Below are 27,385 nucleotides of genomic sequence, written 5' to 3'. Positions count from 1 at the left end.
ATTTTCCCCTGTGTTTTTGTCTTAAAATTTACAAGCCATTGCTAATGAAAACCTTCCCTAATTCGTATTATGAATAGACACTTTCCTAAAGCTATGAAAATTCTAATTTGCCTAATTACTTTGCTAAACTAAATTCCAACATAACTTCTGTGACATCTCTATAACCATATTCCAGGTAAGCTTCAAAATGTTTTCAATGTATAGTATATATTGAAAAGAATAACTGTTAATACAAAAACTCTAAAAACTACACATTTTTGTACATTATCCCAAATCTAGTGCTAAAATATTTATAAAACAGAAAAATCAAAACATTTGAAGATAGTATTAAAAAATGATGCACTACATAGACTGTTACAATGACCCCTAAATGAACCAGCAAAAACATTTGCTGCTGTCTTTGCTCTCTGAACCAGACCCATTTGTTTCCCAAGCTGTCAAAATGCTTACCGATTATATTCAGCACCCCTAAATAAATTTAGTGGATTTCGCCATACTTTGCATTCTGCAACAAAGAGAAATATGAAAATGTTACACGTAAGTTCAGTGACACTACAAGCTAATTAATTCAGCAAAACACCCTTCCTGGCCATTTGATAAGATAATTCTATTCTCTATCCTTTACGTGGGAAGCAATGTGGAAAAACTCTGGGTGGTTAATCACAAAATGTGGCTCAGGCTCCGGGACTTTGGAAAGTTTTGCCTAATCTCTCTGGGCCTGAGTTTCCTCACTTGCCAAATCAAGATGCATGCCAAAATCAGCTAGTTCATAACTCCTAAAATTATTTCAAGAGGTCCAAACTGATTCTATGAATTTACTTCTAAAACCTTACAGATAAAAGTATAGGCAAAAGTAAAACTATTTTCTGTTAGTCTAAAACATATCTCACTTTATTTCCGTGTTTAAGATTAACCAGAAATTTAATGATATGTATTTTAAATATGTCACACTGGAATAAAGTACGAAAAATATCAAAAAAAAACAACAACAACAACAACAACAACAAAAAAACATATCTCACAATAACGGTGTACATGACAAGACAAACTATAGAGTATAATATGCAAACAGCCTTATAGTCTTAATTTGGGTTCATGCTAACAGTGATTTTATGATAATTTACCAGTTTGCTTTTGCCTTACAGGAAAGGAATAAGAAAATTAATAAGATTACCATATTGTAGGAAGAAATGCAATGAAAAGAAATTGTCTCAAAGCATTTTAATATCATTTACTTGCATAGATACATATACTAATCATCATACTAATATGATCATGTTAGCACATCCTAATAGATCACACCTTTTCATTATACCAGGACCACAGAAATTTACAACAAAAGGACTTTAACTTAGAAAAGCCAACCGTTAGCTTTAAGACTGTGTTATAATGGTAAGCATATGACTAATAAACTACAATTCTTTTAAAACAGTCTATGATTAAGACTTTCTACTGATTCAGAATACTAGATTTTGGATGAATAAGATTTTATTATAAAAAAATCAGTTAATAGTATTCAAAACATCTATGTGTGTGTGTGCAACCAGCAAAAACCACATCCAATAACATATGTACAAAAAAGTGAGCAATTATTGCAGAAATCCAAAGGACACTGAAAGCCACATGGTGATTCATTAGGATCCTACCCTCAGTCCTGTACATTCAACGTCCATCCATCCACTAAGCATTAATTTGAGCACCCACTGGAGGAAATAAGTAAACCATCAATTTCAACACAGTGTGATAATGGAGAACACAAAGCACTCTGGGAACATGTGTGTAATCTCAATAAATATTTGTTAAAATAGTAAAGGATATACACATAACAGGAATACATGTTTTCATTTAAAGAAGATGCACTTATTTCTAAATTAGGGCAGGATCCCACTTAAAATTTACGCAATATTTATAAATAATGGCCCTAAATTTTTTGTCACTTAGCTTAACTTGCCATTTAGAAAATGATCTTTGTCCACTTAATTTAGCATCTCTGAATTTTGTTCTTGAGTAACTGAGATTTGATGGCTGTCACTTCATATGGCATTAACTAGAAAATTATGCTTCCTGTAATTACTTTTTCTCCCCTTAGAGGAATCACTAACACCTTTACTCCAGATCATGGCTTGAAACACACTGGTGAGCTCAATAACCATAATCCCTGCTCTTATGGCTATTATAACTACCTGGACCTCACCACTGCCAACCCCTGCTCAGAGAATCTCTTTTAAGATTCAAAGTGCTCTTCTTAAAGCTTCATGAATATTGCAAGATTTGTATCTAGCACAAAATAAACATGAATATAGATTTATGGATAAGGATCCTCGTGGTAGAATTATTTACTATAAAACAAGGACATCTGGGGAGATGCTTTTTCTCCACTGAATTTCATCTGAAATATTAGTAAAAAGGCTAGGGCAAATATTTTGTCTCCAACAAATACATCACTATACTACCTGGAAGGATAAACACTGTTTAAACATCAATTGACAAATTACAAAGAAAACTGTTTTCAGTTAAAATTTCAACTCTATTATATATCAGATGCAATTGAAATTATTTCTAAACAAAAAATTACTCCAAAGATAAATCATGTATATACCTAAAGTATTCACTGAGCAGTATCTAAAGATGCTCTTTATTTAAGAAGTGTCACAATACAGCCAGCAGGGGGTGCAGCAAACATTGTGAAATATTGCTTTTATGACTTCCATTAGAGAACTGAGCTTAAAAAGAAATTTGTGTTAACACTGGTGTCATATATGTGTGCTGTATTCAGTTTAACTATCCCTAAAACTTAGAAAAAAGGATCTAAGTAATTGTAACAGACGTAAACTGTTCTAAGTGAGAATAAAACATGTAATGAAGAAGTACCTAAGAAATGTCTTCATTAGTTATGCCCTTTAAATTGAAGGTGCAAGACAGGTATATTTTTCTTTTAAGAAACAAGCAACCTAGAGGTCACACATGAGCACGTGTCAAAGTTGTGCTTTAAAATTAGGCCACAGCTATGTTAATTTCTTCTTTGTCCCTCTGTTCCATAATCTTATCTTGACTGCAAAAACTCAGTCTAGAATCACTCTAGGGAACATACCTCATAAATATCAGGCTGCGTGATGGTTTAGTGATAGAGACAAAGGATGTAAATGCCAAGCATATTAGAATATGAAGATTTAAGTCAGGAAGTACTCAGATCTCCAGAGGGTAAGAGTTTCTTATATGTTCCTTTAAGGAATAAATTCCTTATTTCAAATCAGATTTAAAATTTTACCTCCAAAAAGGAATTTTCCATTCTCCATTAACATCAACAATTTTAATGCCCTCAAGATGCACTAGAAGTTGACTGGGACTTCATCACAAGCTTGCTAATATCATTAATAATATAGTTAAAAATATGCCCTTGATACAACAAACATGCTCTCTATAGTTCCATATGCAGCAATTCACAGTGCAGTCTCTACTCACAAGTGCTGACAGAAATGTTCCATCCTTAGCACACATGCAAGAATGAAATTCAAGAAAAAGGGCAGCAGCAAATATTGAATAGCACTTGCTTAGTTTCCAAAGTCTGAGGAAGAGATTCCCTACTTTGTCATAATGAGATCATTACAAGCTTCTTTGTGAGAGACAAAGAACCTAAAGAATAATGTTTACTATCTACAGCTAAGTACTTCTAAAAGCAAGCTCTAATCCTTTTTTTTTTAGCCCTCCCTCTCACTATTCCCTACTAAAACCTTCCATCACGATCATACTTATTCATGTCTTTTCATACTCTTCTACTCTTCTACAATGCCCACCCTATCACTCATAAGACTGTGGTTTAAACATGTATTGAGTGGGTAATTATGCATTAATCTCTCAATTAGGCCGTGGATTACAAAAAAAAGATAACAGCTTATGTCTTAGAGGAACGTTTAGCCTTGGCAGAAAAGTGAAAAGGGTATTGAACTAACTGGCACCCACCTGAAGAAGCTCTACAGAGGGAATAAATATTCTGAGAGAACCACAGACTTTTTCCCTTTGTCACAATACTCAAGAGAAGAGAACTCAATTCTCATAAAACAAAACAAAACAAAAAGGCTCTATAGTCACAGGGCTTTTAATCACACAGAAAGAAAATATTATTCTACACCCAATTTAATTCTGAAAACTTTTTTCTAAAATTAAAAAAAAGATAGAAAATCCCTAGTCATGCGGACTTCAGAAGTTATAAATTGCTAATTCATGGCCCAGAAAGGTTTCTTATACTAAAAAGTTACCACTTCTTCTCAGAATCTAAAGTATGGATAAGCATGACAATGTTATTACAAACAGTAGTAGCGGCAACTTATGTTGTTGCTATGAGCTTGATTTTCATGGATCCTTTCTGTAAAGGGGCTTAAAGCTCAATTTATCTACATTCCTTACATACATTAGTTAGGGGTATATATTACACCCTTTTTACAAAAGTAAAAAGTACAGAAAAGCTAATTTCCCTAAGGTCGATGGTAAATGAGATTAAGGCCTGGTGTCCAGACTGCCCGACTCTTATCCATCATATGCAACAAAGCTGTTAAACCCTGCAACATCATATTTTGGAAATATTGTGAGTCCATCAGTTAGATTTTTCACTAGAGAAGCAATTTTTAAAAACTCCTCTGGAAAAACATTAGGAACTTTTTAACACTTTTAAACACTTTAGTTCCAAAGTACAACAGAAAAGGGTGCTAGCTAAAGTTTCATTGGCTTGTATTATAAAATTAACCTCAAGCCAGTCAATTTCTGACAAGTGATTGTGCATATGTTTATTAGCTTTGATATCTCAGAAATGAATACCCAATTCTCTACATTATTCATATCAATTTAAAGCAATCATTATGAGTAAAAATATCCATATTCTTAAATAATTAAGCTTTAACTGTTTCATAACTTCAAAATGTTATTTTGAAACAATGATTAGAAGTAAAGGCACAAAAATATGTAGGTAGCTTTCAATTCAACAAATACATTACTATCTCAAATTCTTTATGAAATAACAAAAGATATAAGTAAATGTGAATTTTAAGACCATGATTTTGGCTTGCTATTCAAGATAATGTACTACTTTCTCCAAGAATACTCTCGAGATGGTTAAATCTATAACAGCATCTGTCATGCACTTCTCATTGGTCATTTTTCACCTAAGTCAACCAACCCTACCAAATAATGTGGAAATTATGAAATAACTTTACTAAGTAAGTGTTCACTAGCTACTAAAACTATTTTAGGTATTATCATCATTTAACTGGAGATCTAATTTGTACTAGAGCACAAATTTTAGTGGCAAAGGATTTTAAAAAGATGTGAAAAACACTGGCTAAGATAATCACTTTCAACACATCCATTAGATTTTGGTGAGTTTACCCTCATTGAGACTATTAGAGGGCAGCCCAAAAGGTCCTTGACATGTAGCATTTTGCAATTTTGCTGAGGGATATATTTGAAATGAAAGCACTGAATGGACTGGATATAAAAGAGTCACTCAGCTAGTGAGTAAGCCTGGCTGACCACAAAGCCATACCTCCAAGTGACTACCATTCTCCACAATCATATTTGTAGAGAAATCAGTTCATTTGGGCACACTGCCAAATGGCTGTCCTCTGACCTGACATTTCCACATGACCTCATTTAATGCTCAAATGACTCTATGCAGTAGACATTACTGCTATTCCCATGTTTGCAGATTAAGATACTAAGACATAGCAAAGTTAAACAACTTGCCCAAGGTCACACACAGAAGATTAGGACCACATCTGTCTGACCCCAGAGCCCGAGCTGTCAACCACTGGCAATCCTGCCACTGAACTGTTCCTACAGTAAGTTAGGTTAATGTCACTTCAGAAATAATGTCATCCACTGCAGTACAGAATTTTACTAAAATTATTATTTTAATTGCTTAATAATTATATTAATCTTGGTTTATACACCTCATAGAGGTTCTGAACAAGGTCAATTCAATTTTTTAAAGTGCTTAAGAACTTGGATTGTGAAGTAAGATTACCCAGGTTATCCGCCATGTGACCCTGGACAGATTACTTCACCTTGCTATGCCTCAGCTCCCTTAACTATAAAAGAGAGATAATAATAATATCTGCTTCCTGGGGCTATTGTGAGGATTACAAGAGATAATATCATATAAAGCTGATAGCAAACACTAAGAGTGTTAGTTATTATTATTGGAACCAAATGGCTTCTTATCGATAAAATTATTTGTTCTAGTGCTATGAAAATTTGGGATCAACGAAGGTCTTGAATGTATTTTTTTAACTCTACCTGAATTTCTACATCGCCATTGTTTTTCTTTATTATCTGAATTTAATCAGCGCTTAAATTGCTTCTGGCCATGTAATAAAATTTAATTCAGAATTTAGAATATACACATTTATATAGAATTATTAAAATTATTTAGAATTTGGAATATACATATATATCTTATGAAGATTAAAAGAGATTAAAAGGAGATGATTCGTGACAGGAAGCCAAGTGACTAACCAGTTTGTTTAAAGATCCAATTCTATGCAAGAGGCTATTAAAGTATCTTAGAGAATTTAAACTTGACTTTGGCAGGGATATTTTTCATGTGACAGAGCACTCTCCACTTTTCCCATTATCCTGAAGAAGGTAAACACTGCAAACCTTTGTCTTTATGGCATCTTATTTGAGAACAAGGCAAATTATCAAACAGATGTTCCTATAAACTCAAATTCAGAATGTTACTGGGCCCTTTTAAATGCCTGTTTATCATCAGCTCATAAACTAAGCTGAATTAAGAAATGGTAGTGAGAAACATGGTGATGTGGCAGAATATATAAGCAGGGTTTATCAGAAACTGTGTATCTGAGAGGAAAACAGCAGTTTAGCTCCCAAATAAAGCAAAACCAGTGGAATGGACACAAATGCTAACTTCAGCCAAACAATCTGAAGTTTGACTGAAGTAAGAAACTGTATAATTAACTACATTTCTCCACTGGCCCACAGATAAAGATCACTGCAAACTGTGAGCAAGTCTGCATTCAGGCCACTTTGTACAAATCCAGAAGTTTAAAAATATATGCACAATCTGCCTGTAACCATAACAACCTTTCTCACTCCTCACTCCACCACCCCCATCCCAAGTCATTCTTAGGTAGGCCATGTTTTTCAGCTTTTATTCAAAACAAATTATTCCTTAAGGAAAGAGCTACACTGAATTTTCATATAGAACAATGCTTATAACTGATATTTCCCATTTATTCTTAGTTTTTTCAATGATTTTCTCAAATAATCAATAAAATACCATTACACTGCCTTTGCCAACATCCATGAGACTTTGTGAGCCATGTTATATTTCATGTACAATTCAGCAATGGGCCATCTTACGATGCTCCAAGAAAATCAATAGATTCACCCTTCTGTTATTAAGGCAATAGTCATTTTATTATTATGAAGGCAATGGGAATTTTTAAACAAGTTTAAGAAAATACACTGATAACCCTCAGCTTTGGACCTTCTTGATACTTAGCATTTGAAATGAGACTATGAAATAGAAAGTGATTAAAAGTAGAGATAAATTCAGACAATGTACCTTTTTAGTATTTTTCTTATTCAAAAATCAAAATCACCACAAAAAAACAGAAACAGACAATGGTATTATTCCAGTGGTATCTGGCACTTCCAAACTAATATATATGTTTGTTCAGCTGAGTCAGCCAAATATCAGAAGCCCAATTGTCAAGAAGTGGGCAGACGGGGACCTAAATATACTTAGACAAGTTAATTTCCATTTTTCTAAGGATAACTATTTGAACACTGTTATGATATCAGAAAATAAATGCTGTTATCTATTATACAAGAAATGAATGGAAATATAGAATGCATAGTAGGCAATCAGTAAATACTAGTAGATGTTAATATTAAATGAATACTAGTAGATAATATTATCATTGAATTGGTAATAATATCCAAAAGCTCAGTCTTAGCCAAGTAAAAAATACAAACAAAAGTGAGAGTTTCCACAGGTTATCCTCAGTGAATGAATTCATTTCTTCCATGATAATTGCAGAATCTTGTGTCTAACTAGATCTGATCACATCACTCCTCTGCTTAAAAGGTATCATTGGTTCCCATTCCACCGAAGATAAGGCTCAGGTTCCAGATTCCTTAGCAAAGCATGAGCTGCTAGCCAACTTTGGCTTCTGTCACAATCCAGTCCCTTTCCCATATGTCCTGTTTTCTAGTCACATGAAGCCAATTTTTATTTCTTGAACACGCCATGTTTCTCATGATGCTCTGCCTACAAGTCTCCCTTTTCCCTTATTCATCCATCCAAATCACTATCTAAATCAAATGTCATCTCCTAGGAAGCCTTCTCTGATAGTCTGTACACTATTTCTCTACTTCCGTTAATCTTTAATATTATTACCTTTAGCAACACTTACAAAACTGCATTATAATTTTTAAGGCACGGCTTTATTTCTAGCCTCTTGTAGTGTCCTATTTCATTGAAACTCAATGAATGAACGCATGAGTGCATGCAAGGCCTGTACTTTCTCCTCTTATAAAACAGGTGGGAAGAATTTCCTAGCTCAGTCTCTTTGTCACCTCAGTAAACATTTTCTAAGTACTTCTTATGAACCTGTTCTTGTATAGGTTTTTATGAATATGATTTTTTTAAAGGCAAAGTTCTTATCCCCATGGAAAACTCTGTCTATTGAAGGAGACAAAGTGGTAAGTGCTCTGGTTGCATGAGGAAAACATACAAATCTAAGGAAAACAAAGGAGGAGATTGTGAGCCAAGATGGGAAAAGTAGTTTGCTCCTTTGAGGAGACAGCCACCAGTTCTAAAACTTGAAGGATAAGGAAGAAGAAATTTAAAAAGCCACATTAGGTTTTTTTCTTCCTCTCTAAAATAACCCATCCACATTTCATAACTGTCTAACCAGGTTATAAGAATCAAGGATCAGTGTATACATAAATTTTGTTCCAGATTTTAAGTCAATACTCTTTTAATAGACTCTGCCAGCCAGCTATGAGTAGTACTGGGCACCTCTTGGTACAACTTATTTTATCCTAAAGGGTACACATATAAAAGATGGCATTGCTCAGCCAGGTAACAAAATTGTCTGAGATTTTGTAAACTCATCCACTTTGTGAAAGGAAAAGAGACCTCACCAAAGCAAAACATTACTTTATCCAGCTAGTATAATAAATGCTGTTTATTATTCTAATGAGGAATCTTGATCATTCAGTCACCAGGCATGAGCAGTTGTAGATAACTGCTACCACTTTGCATCTGCTGTGAATATCCCACAGATTAATTGTGCTCTTGTCTGACTTGAGTTACTATAGCCTTTGAATGACAAAGAACATTGCAGAAAATTAACAAATTGAAAACAGAAACCATCCTCATTTGAGATCATTTTTTATAGTGAATACATTTGTATTTTCATTGAAGTTTCCCTTCTCTCTCTACTTGATCTAAATCTCTTGATATCATTTCTCAATGCAATGAAGAGTTCATACCCTTCCCATTGTCCCTATTATTTTGCTGTCTCTTTTAGTGGATGCCTTGATTAAGCCTTATTCTTTATATAAATGTTGATGCTATTCTTACTGCTGTAACAGCAGCTTTGTTTCAAAGAAATAGTAGACACTGCAAGATGCTAGAGATACTACAATAAAGCCATACCTTAAAAATTACAACGTAATTTGATGTGTTGCTAAAGGTAGAAATATTAAAGATTAACAGAAGTAGAGAGAGAGTGTACAGACTATCAGAGAAGGCTTCCCAGGAGGTGACATTTGATTTGGATAGTGATTTGGATGGATGAATAAGGGAAAAGGGAGACTTGTAGGCAGAGCGTCATGAGAAACATGACATGTTCAAGAAATAAAAACTGGCTTCATGTGACTAGAAAACAGGACATATGGGAAAGGGGCTGGATTGTGACAGAAGCCAAAGTTGCCAAGCAACTCATGCTTTGCTAAGGAATCTGGAACCTGGGCCTTATCTTCAGTGGAATGGGAACCAACGATACCTTTTAAGCAGAGGAGTGATGTGATCAGATCTAGTTAGACACAAGATTCTGCAATTATCATAGAAGAAAATGAATCTATTCACTGAGGTTTGAGAAACTATGGACAAGGTAGCTATAGCATCAGGTTGGGAACACTGACCTAAATGACCATTGGTTAAGTCAAATGGGAAAAAATAACATTAGCTCGGCACAGTGGCTCACACCTATAGTCCCAGCACTTTGGGAGGCCAAGGCGGGCAGATTACTTGAGCCCAGGAGTTTGAGACCAGCCTAGACAACATAGCGAAACCCCATCTCTACAAAAGATACAAAAATTAGCCAGGCATGGTGGTGCACACCTGTGGTCTCAGCTACTTGCTAGGCTCAGAGGTAGGAGGATCACCCGAGCATAAGAGGTGAAGACTGCAGTGAGCCGAGATCATGCCACTGCACTCCAGCCTGGGTGACAGAGCAAGACTCTCACACACACAAAAAAAGAGGGTAAAATTAATAAGATAAGCATTTCCTTTCTCTAGGATGTTTATACTCTCCTTCTCTGATACAGGTTGTCAACTCCATGGGAAAATGAACTGCATTTTTCTCTGAAGCCTAATGTTTAAATAACAACATTCTTACTCTCTCAGTATGAGTAACAATAATAATTTAGTAACAGTAAGCAAATAATATTGCAAACTGAAGGAAATTCCATACCTGAGACACTTTGCCTATTGGAATCTGAGTCCCCGTTACTGGAATTAGAATTGTTGGAAGAGTTGTTGTCAACCCCTCCCAGAAGGGGGCGCAAGTGGCTTACTGAGACTTGTTCAATGAATGAAGTTCCATATTTGCGAAAATACCACCATTCAAATATCTAGAACAGAAAAATAAGCGTGTTTATGGTCCCTGTTATCATTTATGACTTCTGTACACATGCCTATAAAACATATTACATTTACTAATTCCACCTTAAGTACATTTTATTTCAAAAACTGTTTATTCTAAAAATTAGATTTTAGTAAAATTAATAGTAACATTTAAAATTCTCAGTGTGGTTTTCTCTGCTTAATACTGGTTTCAAAAAACTATAACATCAATCATGGATAAAAGAACACTGTTAAGAACTGCTCAATATTATTTTTCTCCAAATTTATATATAATATTCAAATAACAAAATCACCATAGCTGAAAGACAATTCCAGAAATGTATATAAATAAGTCAGTTTTTGAAATACGGCTTATGAAATATTCCAGTTCTTTGTACTTTATATTCTGATAAAAACCATACCTCTGTAAAATGCTTAAGAGCAAAATTGGGGTGGGAGCGGGGCAGGAAGGAGCAGGGGTGCTTGGTAAGACCTCCTTAAGGAAATACTGGTTTTACAGAACAAAAGAATGAGCTGTATCCCATTTCCCACATGGATAGCACCCAGCCACTGAGGTTCAGCATTATTCCACTTGCAGAGAAGTGCTTTATAAACACAAGCATCTGTTGTACACCATTAATGTTTCCTAGTTCACAAGACTACTAATTGTTATGTACTGTGAATTACAAAAGGGAAAAAAAATAACTTTCAGTAATGAAAGAACAATGATGCTTACATGATTAGACTGAAGTCAGGACCTCCTAAGCACTGGAAAAGCAAGTGACCTCCCCCAACCCTTCTTACCTGGGCTTTCTGCCTGTCTACAGTGAACACTTCCTACCACTGCTCAAAGCGGTTCTCTCCCACATCTTTGTCTCTCCTCCCTGATTGGGGGTTTCCTTAGGCAGTCACAAATCATTCCACAGAAGAAATTTAAGAATCAATCATATCCCAGAGTCTCATAGGATAGCTACACTTTTATAACATAAAATGTGCAATTAACATAGAATTACCTTTACCCTCACTTATTCCATAAAAACAAGATTATCTACTCTGGAATAGACTTTGGGCTATAATTTTAAAACTGATGTTTTCTCTGTTTTGTTCCATTAAAGATTTCTAAAAAGATATAAGGAACATTTATGAGCGACCAGAAGGAAGTATCAATCAAATGAAATGTTTCCAATCCTATAATAGGACACCTTGATTTAATCCCAGGGAGTTACTCTTTCTGACTATAGGTTGAGTATCCCTTAAATGAAATGCTTGGAACCAGAAATGTTTTTGGATTTTGAATATTTTTACATTTTGGAATATGTGTATCACACTGGCTGAGCATCCCTAATCCAAAAATCCAAAATCCAAAATGCTCCTATGAGCACTTCCTTTGAGTGTCAGGTCAGCACTCAAAAAGTTTCAGATTTTGGAGCACTTAAGATTTCGGATTTTCAGATTTTTAAAGGGCTCAACCTATCGTAAATTATCACATGTTAAAACATCCAAGTATTTTCTCTGGGCAGAGAGGGGAGAATATACTATCAAGTTAAGAAAGGACAAGACTAATCTGTAATATTTGGAATGACTAGGAGTGGGATTTTGCATAAAGGAAGAAAGCTCAGGAATGATAAATTTACACACCATGGATTTAGAAGGGAGTCTATAACCCCAGGTGAGTTATTATCTGAACGTCGGTTTCTTCAACTGTAATTGGAAATCATATTTATTATTTATCTCAAGGGTCCTGAATTTTCATACTAACCTCATGTAAAACACCTAAGTCAGTGCCTGCTGCAGTTGGTTTTCAAAAGTAATAGCAAAGCTGCCATTTACTATGTTAACGATGCACATCCCTCCCATGGGCAGCACACCTCACATGCTGCCATGAGGCACCCCTCTTTATGCCAGTCTATAATTCAGGTTAGTACAGCACTTTGCCTGTTACTAGACAGTTTGTAGAAAGTACTGGAAATCATCATGACGAAGGGTACTGCTCACTGTACAATCCTGACCACTAAACAAGGCCCTCAATAGATTCATAGCTTTGCCTTTAATAGAAGAGAAGACTCCAAAGGACCCAGAAAATTCTGTGCCCCAAGTCATAATTTTCTGCTTTCTAGATTGTGCTGCTGGAGCACCTGCCAGTCCTTAGTTCATTGATTCCATCACACAGCACTACATGTTCCACACCAATCACAAGCGGTGCTCTAGATTACAGACTTGGCCCCTGCCACTACAAGTCTATGTCACAGATCCATAATACCTCTCACAGGCTCCTGGCATGCCTGTACCCATCACACACACACAAACCCTGGGTTTCTTCAGATTTCTCAGTTCTTCCAGCAGAACCATAAAGTGTCAGCGCTAAAAAGGACCTTAAAGGACTATGTAGAGTCCACTTACAGAAGCAGAATGAGAACTACCCATCAAGGTACAATGACCTGACCAAAGTCAAAGAGCTAATTAAATAGTCACTTAGCCTGAAGCCCCTACTGTCTGTCACTATCTTACCAAGGCCCTATAACAAGACTTTTTATAGCTCCCTTGCTTCATGTAAACAGACAGATGTAGCCTATCATTCCTTTTTTCAAATCTTTACTTCCAAGTGCCCTCTGACACTGTCCCTCTGTGCTTTCCTAGTTATAAAAACCAATTCAGAAGTAGTAGTCTATCAAATGGGACCAGATTATTCATCCTAAGGTAAAAAATGACTCGTATTAACTGGACATTTGCTTTGTAAAAGGTGATAGACCTTCCACCCAGTATTTCTAATGCAGTAATAATAGACCTCAGTAAAGACTGGGTTATTCATGCAGCTGTTTGGGGAGGAAAAGGAAGGCCTTCTCAGGTCTGTCATATCACTGCAATAGTACAGCCCCTGCTGTGTACAGAGACCATAAGTATAAAGATGGACCTCTGCTGTGTACAGGGGGCACTAGAATAAAAAAGGACCCCGTCCTTCTAATAAATATTGAATGAACAACTTGGAAAGAAAGAAGGGAAGAACTCAAAGCCTTCTGAAACTTCAAACAGTGTCCTCATCTAGGGTCTTAACATAAAAATCTTTCCCTTATCCTGAAACATGTCAGGCTTTGGGCGAGCACCTCACAGTATTTTAAAAGAGATGCACAGATCCAAATGGGCAGATGGTGTTATTTAATGCGCACATATTTGGTGTCACTTTGAATTCTTTTCCCTGGTGCATACCTACAATGTAAACAGCAAAGCTCTCATAAACAAATTTAGATTTTAAAAGCACTTCCTGGACATGTTAGTAGCTCAGTGGGCTTGTCACAGTGGAACAAAACAGTTTTTGGTCTGACAGATAACCAAAAAATTAAAATATAAATATGCATTTCATAGTCTTAAAAACTTAACCTCTCCTGCGCTTTTTTCCTATTCATGCTCTGCCCCTGAGAGAGTCAAGTAAGATGAGAATTAAAAAGTATCAAGCGGGTTTGGGATTTAGGAAGTCAACAGGGACCTTACCATTTAGTTTAAAGGCAAAAGCCCTTTAAACTAGATAGCTGGGCTATGTGACCTTGGTTGATTTTCTTGATTCCTTGGGGCTTAGTTTTCTAATGTGTAAAATAAGATCACTGTAAGCATTCAGTTGATGTTGGATGAAGAGATGGAGAGAGAAAGGGAGGGATGACTAGAAGACTGAATGGAAGGATAGTTGGAAGGTTGACTGGATGGATGATAAGGGCTGGCCTGGTTGATGTAACGGCAGATTGTCTAAACAGTGGGATCAATAAAAGGTTTTGTGTTCATTTTGTTTTTTATAAAAAAGAGAGGTTCACACATGTTTGTGTTAGGGGAAAAAAATCCAGTGGAAAGAGAGAAACTGATGGTGGGAAAGAGTACAAATTACCCAGAGACATGATGCCAAGTAGGAAGCACATCCATTCTGCCTTTAAAAAGTAACCTACCAGCTGGGCGTGGTGGCTCATGCCTGTAATCCCAACACTTTGGGAGGCCGAGGCAGGCAGATCACCTGAGGTCAGGAGTTTGAGACCAGCCTGGCCAATATGGTGAAACCCCACCTCTACAAAAATATAAAAATTAGCCAGGCATGGTGGTGGGCGCCTGTCATCCCAGCTACTCGGGTGGCTGAGGCAGGAGAATTGCTTGAACCTGGGAGACGGAAGTTGCAACGAGCTGAGATCGTGGGACCGTACTCCAGCCTGGGTGACAGTGAGACTCCGTCTCAAAAAAAAAAAAAAAAAAAAAACAAAAACAGTAACCTACCACTTCTCACTTCTTGCTCTAAGATAGAAAGAAAGAGAAAGAAGAATGAATAGGGGGAGACATTCTTTTTTGGAAAGTAGAGTGTGATATGAGCTGTTTCCCAGGTTAGAAGGCAATAACTGGATAAAAACTGGGTGACACTGATCTCAGTGGAGGTGCAGGTTAGGTTTATCTTCTGGGAATAAGGGAGGTGGGGATGGAATTGGGAATGAGAGGGCTGAGGAAGTGGTTTGGACCTATATCTTACAAGGCAGAAGGGCCAGAAGCTATACTCGGGGCCCAGATCGTATTTAAAACAAAGATCCATTTGGCAAGGACCCAGTTACCAATGCCCAGTGAGCTCCTTCATTATTATTTGACAGAAGCAGAGAGGATAACCAAGGAGCACTGGGGCTGGGAGCTGGGGGCAGAGACCCAGGTTTCCAGCTGGCCTAAGCTTCAAACTTGTCTCATGTTTACCTGCAGGGAACAAAAATCTGACAAAGGAACAACAAACAAGGCCTTTCCATCAATCTTGCAGACCTAAAAGTAGACTCTTTGTTCAAGATGCCTAGATTCTTCCTATCCAATAAGTCCTCCTCTTCTTTTGAATTGCATATTCTATACATAAAACACTTCACGTGTCAGGAATTTCCCTACGCCCTATTATCACACTCAAAAATGCCTCCAGATTTCCACACAGCAAAAGCTTAGTAATTCCACACCAACACCATTAAACCCATGCGAAATAGAAAGATGTCAAAGCTTGAAACTGGCTAAGTGCTTCTTAAGAATTAAAGTAGACAATGATGTCACAGGAGGATAGATACAGTGATGGTAGAGACTGAAGAAGGAATATGAAACTTTATGGCAGTCTACTCCTAGATAGAAAGACTGCCAAATCAACACCTGCTCCAAGTCTTCAAAAATATATCTGGTGGTAAACAGTTTTTTTTTTTTTTGGCAAAAGGGATTATCTGGGCTTAAGAAGATAAACCCAGGCAGTTGGCATGTGTTACAGTAATACCTGTAACATTTTTAGTTTCTTTTTTGATCCTAAAGTATATTCTTTTTACCACATTGCCTCTTTCAAAGTCCTTCCTAATTCCTCATGACAGACCAAACTTTTTTTTTTTTTACATTCTTGGTTTCTGTATATTTTGTTTAGGAATATGGAATAGCAACTGAGTGGGTCTTGGCCTCCTGCTTCCTAGATCTCAGCCAATCCCTCCTCAGCCACCTGTTCCCCTAAACAGTTGTGGGGGCTATGTAAACTGGCATTCTGCCCTTCCACCCGCCTTTGTGGACACCTGTTGCCAAGACTTTAAGAAAACACAGGGAAGTAAGGCTCTCTTCAAGGTCAACAGCCAATGGTCCATCCCCACCTCAGTGTCTCTAAGTTCACAGGATGAGATTTTCCACTGCAGCATTAACTACTGTGGCCTAAAAGGGAGGGTAACTCTCCTGAGCAAAGCCCTGGAGACCACTGAAAATTGGTAAAAGCCAGCCTGTGTCATTCATCCCAAGCCCTGCCAGCTGTCCTCTGGGTCCCTCCTCTAGAGATTCTAATTCAGTTGGTCTGGGTGGTGCTCAGAATCTATCATTTTAAACAAGCTCCCAGATAATTCTGATGCAGTCAGTTAATTCATTCATTCCTTGGATCTTACGTGCATTTGACAAATATTTTCTAAGTATTTACCCTGGCATTTCATATACAGTAGCACACAAAAACACAGATATGGTTCCTGCCTTTGTGATGCTTCTATTCTAAAGAGGAAGAAGACAATAAACGATCACACAAATGAAATATAATGATAAATATGCTAAGCATTGATCTATGTTCTAGGCTGGACAAATCTGGCCTAACCCATGGCCAATTAGAAAAAGAAAAAATGTTTCCTCCAAAGAAGGTTGCAGTCTTCCTCTTCCCTCTTTCTTTTCCTTTTTCTTTTCTCTTTCCCTCTCCCCACTCTCTCCTTCTTATCTACCTGACCCACTTCTGTGTGTCTGTTAAAATGAAAATATCAACCACTACACCCTGCTGCTATCCACCTTCCCAGGCAAACCTTATGAGAGGCAGAATGATGTTAGGGCAGAGTGGTGGAAATTTAAATTCTAGTCTTCACTCCGTCCTTACCTAGCAAAGTTTCGTAGGTAAGTCACAAGTTTTCTGAATGCCTAGTCCTTAGGTCTTTACTGATTTAAAGTGGATTGCTTCTGAGCATTCCTCCCTCAGCACTGCAACTACATGACTTTCAAGTCTCTCAATTTGGGCTGAAATGCAAGCTGAAAAAGTCAAAACGGCAGTTTTGTCCGTTTATCCGCCATTAGCTCATTCACCTTCTTCACTTCTGCCGTATCTTATCATTAATCTGTTCTACCCAAATGCTCATGTCCACAATCAGTCCACGACAGATATCAATCTACTTTCTTTGCCTGACACGGGGTCTCCTGCAGAAGATCATTTACTTCCGTGGTGAACACAAGAAGCTGTAATCTGACAAGGTTAAATGAGCCTATTTCCTCTCATTGTCTGCAGGTTCCCGAACCATCTGGCTCTCACAGCATCTCTCTCATTCTTTATTCTAGAGTCAAAGAGACAAGGTGCTTCGGAGATGACACAGCTTGACATTTATGGGCTGCTTCCCACCCCACCTCCCCAAGAGCCCTTCTAATCAAGTTTCCCTGTGTCTTTTTCCACTCTTCGTTCCAGAATCACCATCATTTTGGGTGATCCATATGCCTATCAATTAAAGTGCTACCTGAGTGCTGTTCAACTTCTTGAGATGGATGAAAAAGGAATGAAAGGAGACATAGCAATCTTCAACTCCGCTCCTTTACTTTTGAATAAGAGGTGATGGAAGGCAAGGTCAGAGAGATCTGGGTTCAAATCTCATGATTTAACTGCTATATAACCTTGGCCAAATTATTTAAACTTTGTGTCTGTTTTTACTTAGCAATATAAAGACACTGGTCATACCTACCACTCAGAATTTCAATCAGAATTAAATGAAATAATATATGCAAAGTGCTTAATATAGTACACCTGGCATGGAGTGGTAACTCAATAAATAGATCTTTTGTTATAACTCATTCCTATTCAATCGTCATCTGCTACCACTTTCCCAAAAACACACTTCTTTTACATTTAATCCATGAACTAATTATTTTATTTACCACTCTGATTTTCTCCATTTCCTGTTCTTGAGTCTGACTTTTAAAAATTATGCTCTGGATGCCTCTTAAAAATACCTCTGTTATTTATATATATATACACACACACACACATATATATGTACATATATGTATATCTATATACATATACACACATATACATATCCAGTATCCTATTAAAATGTGTATTGATCCCTATATCCAATGAAATACATACACACACATTTTAATAGGGATATAGGAATCTATGTATAAATGTCAATGCAACATACAGAATTGTATGCATTCTATCAACATTTTGAGATAGTTAAGGTGAGCATTTTCTGCACATATCCACCTTACCACTCTCAAAAGCGAAGCAAAATCCAGAGATTTTCTCCACTGAAATAAACACTCCCTGCAGAGGCTGGGCATGTCTTTGCTAGCAGATGAAAGACTAACTTGGCAGGTCTGGACTGTGATGACAGGTGCAGTTCTTGTGGATGGAACTGGACTGGGATGGGAAGGCTTGTGCCAAGCAGATAGAAGGGTATCTTGAAATTAAGCAAGGGAAAAAGCTGGATGGACGGGTATAGGCACAGGAACTAAAAGGGAAGAGTGAGCTAGATGGTATAACAAAGTCATTGCTAGCTTTCACCTTGTGAACTAAGAAGTATTAGGGATATCTAATAAAATATAAACCTGTTTATTTTTAAGTACATTGTATATCTGTTCAGTTAATTGACTTTTTCTTTACAGAGGAAATATCAGGGTTTTTCTTTGTTTTTAGCTCTCTTTTCCAAAGAAATCAAATTTAATTTGATAATTTTAGTCTCCAGCATAGAAATCCTGAGGCCCCCAAATAATCAATTTCCCCAGGGTCAGCCGTATACTCTAAATGTCCATGGCAGGCTCCTAGGACATTGCTTAGGTGAGAGCAGTTAGGTAATTGTCTCCCTGGGGGCAGGAAGCAAACTGCTAAGCATTTCCATGCACACAGCTATTTTGCAGAGCACCTGATCCTTTACCTCAATGCTGCCTCTCCCTGAAATGCACTCAGCAGAAAAGGATAGTGGCTGAATAGAAACCTTACCCTGGGTTCATTTCGAGGCCTGGCAAAGCTGAGTACCTAAAGGCTAGGCATGTCAACAAGCTCTAAAGCAGGAGCCTAAAGCTGTACACACTGTAGTTATTTAGCTCTCACTACAGACCAGCATTTTGAGAGAGACCTTTCAAAATGTTCCTACAGGAGAGGTTTTCCTTTGCTCAAAGTTTCCTATCAGTCGGAAGCATCCTCTGCTTCCTGAGAATGCTGCAAGATAAATGTACCATAAGATAGCCCAGCAATGATCATCTGGTTCAGCAGGGGCACAGAAAACCTCACCAGCCCAGATCTGCAAAGGCGGCCAGGCTCTAGAGAAATCCCTTTATTGCTGTTGGGGCTTCCCCATCTTTGAGTTAAAAAGGAAAACAACCATTAGGCCTAGCTTACCAGAGTGAAAGGAAACAACCCACACGGAGGTAATTAATTTATAGCCTGTGAATCTACACCATGCTACTGCTAGAATAAAGTCCAGACCTACCATTTGTACAGCAGGCTAGAAAAACAGCTGACCACAGAGGCAGTGAAATGAGTGACAGAGTGCAGGCTGCCTGAACAAGATGGCCTGAGTTCCAATCCTGCTCCTCCATTGCTAGCTGTGTGACCGAAAGCAGGTTACTAACTGGCCTATTCTACCTATTGAGCCTACCTGTAAGTAAAAAGGAAACAATCATTAGCAATGACCTTGTTGTACTGTGGGGAAGAGTAAATGAGTTAGCATGCAAAGTGCTTTAGATCAGTGCCTGGCATCATCAAAGTAGGTAACAGTCTTCAGTGACCCTCCCCTGAGAGGAGGAATGTACAAACAACAGACAAAAGCCTACCTTTCAGCATCAGAGTGAATTACTGGTTTCAGTATGAAATCATATCCAGAAAAGTTCTTTTTTTCTATTTATTTACTTAAAAATATTTCCAAGATGTTTTGAATGAAAATGTTAAAATACTATTGTAAATGTAAATGATAATTATCAGAGGGAGACTTGTAATGCCTTCCCCTTCTCCCTCCCACAAAACATATATGCTAAAAGATTGCCATGTTTGGGGCACATATTTAGTAAGAATTTACCAAGCATTTTCCCAGTCTGAAGTTGCCTCACTCTATTTAGGAATATTAAGGTAGGTTTTTAATCATAAAGGGATGCTGGATTTTGTCAGATGTTTTTTCTGCATCTATTGAAATGATCACGTGATTTTTGTTTTTAATTCTGTTTATGTGGTGTATCACATTTATTTACTTGCATATGTTAAACCATCCCTGCATCCCTGGTATGAAACCTACTTCATCATGATGAATTATCTTTTTGGACATGCTGTTGGATTCAGTTAGCTAATATTTTACTGAGGATTTTTGCATCTATGTTCATCAGAGATATTGATCTGTAGTTTTATTTTTTTGTTATATTGTTTCCTGGTTTGGGCATTAGGGTGATACTGGCTTCACAGAATAATTTAGGGAGGATTCCCTCTTTATCTTTTGGAATAGGGTCAATAGGATTGGTACCAATTCTTCTTTGAATGTCTGATAGAATTCAGCTGTGAGTCTATCTGGTCCTGGACTTTTTTTTGTTGGTAACTTTTTAATTAGCATTTCAATCTGTTCAGACTTTCAATTTCTTCCTGGTTTAATTTAGGATGGTTGTATATTTCCAGGAATTTATCCATCTCCTCTAGGTTTTCTAGTTTATGCGTGTAAAGGGGTTCAAAGTAGCCTTGAATTATCTTTTGTATTTCTGTGGGATTGGTTGTAATATCTCCTATTTCGTTTCTAATTGAGCTTATCTGGATCTTCTCTCTTCTTCTCTTGCTTAATATAACTAATGGTCTATCAATTTTATTTATCTCTTCAAAAGAATTGGCATAGAAGGGACATACCTTAAGGTAATAAAAGCCATCTCTGACAAACCCACAGCCAACATTATACTGAATGAGGAAAAGTTGAAAGCATTTACCCTGAGAACAGGAACAAGACAAGGATGCCCACTTTCACCACTTCTATTCAACATAGTACTGGAAATCCTAGCCATAGCAATCAGACAAGGGAAAGAAATAAAGGGCATTCAAATCGGTAAAGAGGACGTCAAACTGTCACTGTTTGCTGATGACATGCTCATATACCTAGAAAACCCTAAAGACTCATCCAAAAAGCTCCCAGGAGTGGTAAATGAATTCAGCAAAGTTTTAGGATACAAAATTAATGTACACAAATTAGTAGCCCTGCTCTACACCAACAGCGACCAAGCTGAGAAGCAAATGAAGAACTCGATCGCTTTTACAGTAGCTGTAAAAATAAAAAAATAAAAAAATACTTAGGAATACACTTAACCAAGGAGATGAAAAACCTCTACAAGGAAAACTACAAAATACTGCTGAAAGAAATCACAGATAACACAAACAAATGGAAACACATCCCATGCTCATGGATGGGTAGAATCAACATTGAGAAAATGACCATACTGCCAAAAGCAATCTACAAATTCAATGCAATTCCCATCAAAATACCGCCATCATTATTCACAGAACTAGAAAAAAACAACCAAAAAATTCATATGGAACCTAAAAAGAGCCTGCATAGCCAAAGCAAAACTAAGCAAAAAGAACAAATCTGGAGATATCACATTACCTGACTTCAAACTATACTGTAAGGCCACAGTCACCAAAACAGCATGGTACTAGTATAAAAACAGGCATATAGACCTATGAAACAGAATAAAGAACCCAGAAATAAAGCCAAATACTTACAGTCGACTGATCTTGGACAAAGCACAACAAAAATATAAGCGTGGAAAAGACACCCTATTCAACAAATGGTGCTGGGATAATTGGCAAGTCACATGAGTAAGAATGAAACTAGATCCTCATCACTCACCTTATACAAAAATCAATTCAAGATGAATCAAAGACTTAAATCTAAGACCTGATACCATAAAAGTTCTAGAAGATAACACTGGAAAAACCCTTCTAGACATTGGCTTAGGCAAAGACTTCATGAACAAGAACCCAAAAGCAGGCGCAACAAAAACAAAGATAAATAGATGGGACTTAATTAAACTAAAAATCTTCTGCATAGCAAAAGAAATAATCAGCAGAATTAACAGACACCCCACAGAGCAGCAGAAAATCTTCATAATCTACACATCTGACAAAGGACTAATATCCAGAATCTACAAGGAATTCAAATAAATCAGCAAGAAAAAAAAATCCCTTCAAAAAGTGGGCTAAGGGCTGGGCGCAGTGGCTCATGTCTGCAATCCCAGCACTTTGGGAGGCCGAAGCAGGTGGGTCACCTGAGGTCAGAAGTTGGCCAGACCAGCCTGGCCAACATGGTGAAACCCTGTCTCTAACAAACACAAAAAAAATTAGCCAGGCATGGTGGCACATGCCTGTAATCCCAGCTACTTGGGAGGCAGAGGCAGGAGAATTGCTTGAACCCGGGAGGCAGAGGTTGCAGTGAGCCGAGATTGTGCCATTGCACTCCAGCCTGGGCAACAAGAGTGAAAAGTCTGTCTCAAAAAAAAAAAAAAAAAAAAAAAAAGAAGTGGGCTAAGAACATGAATAATAGATAATTCTCAAAAGAAGATATACAAATGGCCAATAAACATGAAAAAAATGCTCAACATCACTAATGATCAGGGAAATGCAAATCAAAACCACAATGCGGTATCACTTCACCCCTGCAAGAATGACCATAATAAAAAGTAAAAAAATAATAGATAAGGGCATGGATGTGGTGAAAATGGAATACTTTTATCCTGGTGGTGGGAATGTAAACTAGTACAACCACTATGGAAAACACTGGAGATTCCTTAAAGAACTAAAAGTAGATCTACCATTGGATCCAGCAATCCCACTACCAGGTACCTACCCAGAGGCAAAGAAGTCACTATACGAAAAAGATACTTCCACACGCATGTTTATAGCAGCACAATTTGCAATTGCAAAAATATGGAACCAGTCCAAATGCTCATCAATAAGTGGATAAAGAAAATGTGGTGTGTGTGTATGTATACATATATATATATACACACACCATGGAATACTACTGCACCATAAAAAGGAATGAAATAACGGTATTTGCAGCAATCTGGATGGAACTGGACATCATTATTCTAAGTGAAGTAACTCAAGAATGGAAAGCCAAAAGTGTGTTCTCACTCATAAGTGGGAGCTAAACTATGAGGACGCAAAGGCATAAGAATGATACAACGGCCCGGGCACGGTGGCTCACGCCTGTAATCCCAGCACTTTGGGAGGCCAAGGCAGGTGGATCATGAGGTCAGGAGATCGAGACCATCCTGGCTAACACGGTGAAACCCCGTCTCTACTAAAAATACAAAAAATTAGCCGGGCGTGGTGGCAGGCGCCTATAGTCCCAGATATTCAGGAGGCTGAGGCAGGAGAATGGCATGAACCCAGAGACGGACATCACAGTGAGCCGAGATCGCGCCACTGCACTCCAGCCTGGGCAACAGAGCGAGACTCCATTTCAAAAAAAAAATGATACAATGAACTTTGAAGACTCAGACGAGGAAAGAGTGAGAAGGGAGTGAGGGATAAAAGACTACACATTGGGATTGGGTACGGTGTACACTGCTCGGGGGATGGATGCACGAAAATCTCAGAAATCGCCACTAAAGAACTTACTCAGCAAATACCACTTGTTTCCCAAAAATCGATTGAAATAAAAATTTAAAAATAAAAATAAACAAGCTTTGAAAGAAAAAAAAGAATATTAAGGTAGGAACATGAAGACTTAGGTTCTAGGCCTGGCTTTGCTGCAAACTAACCACATGAGCTTAGACAAAACATTTCCTTTTCTTTCTTCTGTTAGTCTCTATTTTCTTCTCTGAAAAATGAATGGCTTAGGGATGAATGATCAAAGCCCTATCACGTCAACAATCCCTGATTTTCCCCATGGCTTTTTAAAATTGATACATAACAGCTGTACATATTTTCAGGGTACATGTGATAATTTGATACCTTCATGTAACATGTAAAGGTCAAATCAGGGTCACTGGAATATCTACCACCTTAAATTTATTTTTCTTTTCTTTGTGCTAGGAACATTCAAATTATTGTCTTCTGACTATTCTGAAATACACAACAGATTGTTAACTATAGTCACCCTAACAATCTGTCAAACATTAGGTCTTACTTATTTTATTTAACTGGTATATCTGTACCTATTAATCAACCTCAGCCAGGCATGGTGGCTCAAGCCTGTAATCCCAGCACTTTGGGAGGCCGAAGGAAGAGTATTGCTTGAGCCCAGGAGTTCAAGGCCAGCCTGGGAAATATAGGGAGACCCCATTTCTACAAACAATTTAAAAAATTAGCCAGACATGATGGCACGCACCTGTGGTCCCAGCTACTTGGGAGGCTGAGACAAAGGATTGCCTGAGCCCAGGTGGTCAAGGTTACAATAAGCTGTGCAGTGCGCAGTACACTGCAGCCTGCATGACCTTCCCAGCCTCTGGTAACCACCAATCTACTCTGTATCTTTGAGATCCACTTTTTAAACTCCCATATATGAGTGAGAATATGCAATATATGTCTTTCTGTACTTGACTTATTTCACCCAACATAATGACCTCCAGTTCCATCCATGTTGCTGCAAATAACAGAATTCCATTCTTTTTCATCACTGAAAAACATTCCATTGTGGAACATTCAAATTCCAAAGAGAACTATTTACAAATTAATCTCTGCTCCCTGATCCAATCATTCTCCCTAGTAATCATGTATTGCCCTCAAGAAAATTCCTCTTTTCCCCCTCCCACAACTTGTTTCTCCACCATAACTTGTTTTGCCAGGATCCAAGACCCCAATCTTTCTGTAACCTCAAGATCATATATAAGCTTCTTAACCCCACTGAGATATTGGGCAATCACTCTGTAGTTCTCCTGTGCACGTTAATAATACATTTCTTATGCCTTTTCTCTTATTAATCTGCCATTTGTCAGTTAGTTTTTCTGTCAACCTTTCAAGGATGAAGGGGAAGTTTTCTGTTCATCTCTACAATATATACCACATATTCTTTACCCATTCATCAATTGATAGGTACTTAAATTGATTCTAAATTTTGGCTATTATGAATAGTGCTGCAATAAACATGAGACTGCAGGTATCTCTTTGATATACTGATTTCCTTTCTTTTGGATATATATCCAAGAAGCAAATTGCTGAATCAAATGCTATTTCAATTTCTAGCTTTTTGAGAAACATCCGTTTTCCATAGTGGCTGTACTAATTTACAATCCCACCAACAGTGTACAAGAGTACCCCTTTCTCCACATCCTCACCAGCTTCTGTTATACCCAGTTTCTGTTTTGTTTTGTTTTTTGAGATGGAGTCTTGCTCTATTGCCCAGGCTAGAGTGCAGTGGTGCCATCTCAGCTCACTGCAACCTCCGCCTCCTGGATTTAAGTGATTCTGCTGCCTCAGCCTCCTGAGCAGCTGGGACTACAGGCGTGTGCCACCACACCTGGCTAATTTTGTATTTTTAGTAGACACAGGGTTTCACCATGTTGGCCAGGCTGGTCTTGAACTCCCGGCCTCATGTGATCCTCCCGCCTCTGCCTCCCAAAGTGCTGTGATTGCAGGCGTGAGCCACTGCACCTACCACACCCTTTCTTCTTACAAAAATTAGCTGGGCATGGTGGCACATGCCTGTAGTCCCAGCTACTCAGGAGGCCAAGGCAGGAGAATCACTTGAAGCCATTCTAACTGTAGCGAGATGATAGCTCATTGTGGTTTTGGTCTCTTTTTCATATACCTGTTGTCCATTCACATGTCTTCTTTTGAGAAATGTTTATTCAGATCTTTGCCCATTTTATAATTGGATTATTTGGGGTTTTGCTACTGAGTTATTTGAGCTCCTTATATATTCTGGTTATTAATCTCTTAGATGAATAGCCTGCAAATATTTTCTCCCATTCTATGGTTTGTCTCTTCACTTTATTGTTTCCTTTGCTGTGCAGGAGCTTTTTAGCTTGATATAATCCCATTTGTCTATTTCTGCTCTGGTTGTCTGTGCTTTGAGGTCTTACACAAAACATCTTTACCCAGACTAATGTTCTGGAGCATTTCCCCAATGTTTTCTTTCACAGTGTCATGGTTTCAGGTCTTAGATTTAAGTATTTAATCCATTTTGATTTGATTTTGCATATGGTGAGAGACAGAGGTCCAGCTTTATTCTTCGACATATGGTTATTCAGTTTTTCCAGCACATTTATTAAAGAGACTGTCCATTCTCCAATGTATGTTCTCAGTGCCTTTGTCGAAAATGAGTCGACTGTAAATTTGTGGATTTACGTCTGGGCTCTCTACTCTGTTCCATTGCTATGTGTCTGTTTTTATGCCAGTACCATGCTGATTTGGTTACCATAACTTTGTAAAATATTTTGAAGTCAGATAGTGTGATGCCTCCAGTTTTGTTTTTTTTTGCTCAGGATTGCTCTGGCTATTCAGGGTCTTCTGTGGTTCCATATAAATTTTAGATTTTTTTTTCTATTTCTGTAAAGAATGTGATTGGTATTTTGATAGGGATTGCATTAAATATGTAAATTTATTTGCAGAGTATTGTAAAATTTATTCACAGAGTATTGTCATCTTGATGATATTAATTCTTCCAATCTATGAACACAAAATATCTTTCCATTTTTTGTGTGTTCTCTTCAATTTTTTTCCATCAAGGTTTAATAGTTTTCCTTGTATACATCTTTCACTTTTTTATTAAATTAATTCCTAGGTATTTTATGCTCTTCATAGCTATTGTAAATGGGATTGCTTTCTTGATTTCTTTTTCAGATTGTTCACTGTCAGCATATATAAATGTTACTGATTTTTGTATGCTGATTTTGTATCCTGCAACTTTACTGAATTCATTTATCAGTTCTAACTGTTTTTGGTAGAATCTTTAGGTTTTTCTAAATATAAGATCATGTTGTCTGCAAACAGGGCTCACTTGACTTCTTCCTTTTTCATGGTTTTCTCTTCTATCACCTGTCTCACTGAAACTGATCTCCCCTTTT

General features: G+C 37.5%; 1 protein-coding gene and 2 long non-coding RNA genes across 25 annotated transcripts in view; 2 read left to right on the top strand and 1 right to left on the bottom strand.

Moving 5' to 3' along the window:
• The window catches only part of ST7 (suppression of tumorigenicity 7), a 274,827-nt gene that overhangs the window by 99,358 nt on the left and 148,084 nt on the right, over window positions 1–27,385 (bottom strand). For 18 of the 23 annotated variants that reach the window (XM_024249374.3, XM_024249373.3, XM_024249375.3 and 15 more), the window contains 2 exon segments: window positions 10,722–10,881; window positions 451–505 (listed from right to left, as the gene is read on the bottom strand). In XM_024249374.3, coding sequence (XP_024105142.1) covers window positions 451–505; window positions 10,722–10,881 — 215 coding nt within the window. 23 annotated transcript variants of the gene reach the window in all.
• The window catches only part of LOC103891196 (uncharacterized), a 62,730-nt gene that overhangs the window by 13,565 nt on the left and 21,780 nt on the right, over window positions 1–27,385 (top strand). Inside the window, exon 2 of the long non-coding RNA XR_008527200.1 lies at window positions 17,814–17,969. This is a non-coding gene — a long non-coding RNA (uncharacterized LOC103891196). The remainder of the gene's footprint in view (window positions 1–17,813; window positions 17,970–27,385) is intronic.
• Window positions 10,011–10,974, top strand: LOC134761684 (uncharacterized). The gene is made up of 2 exons (XR_010140745.1): window positions 10,011–10,139; window positions 10,576–10,974. It is a non-coding gene; the product is annotated as an uncharacterized LOC134761684 (long non-coding RNA).

This window comes from Pongo abelii, chromosome 6, assembly GCF_028885655.2.
Source record: "Pongo abelii isolate AG06213 chromosome 6, NHGRI_mPonAbe1-v2.0_pri, whole genome shotgun sequence".
In the NCBI taxonomy this organism is placed as follows: Eukaryota; Metazoa; Chordata; class Mammalia; order Primates; family Hominidae; genus Pongo; species Pongo abelii.
The sequence above is the reverse complement of the archived record's forward strand: the minus strand, read 5'-3'. Positions and strand labels throughout refer to the sequence as shown.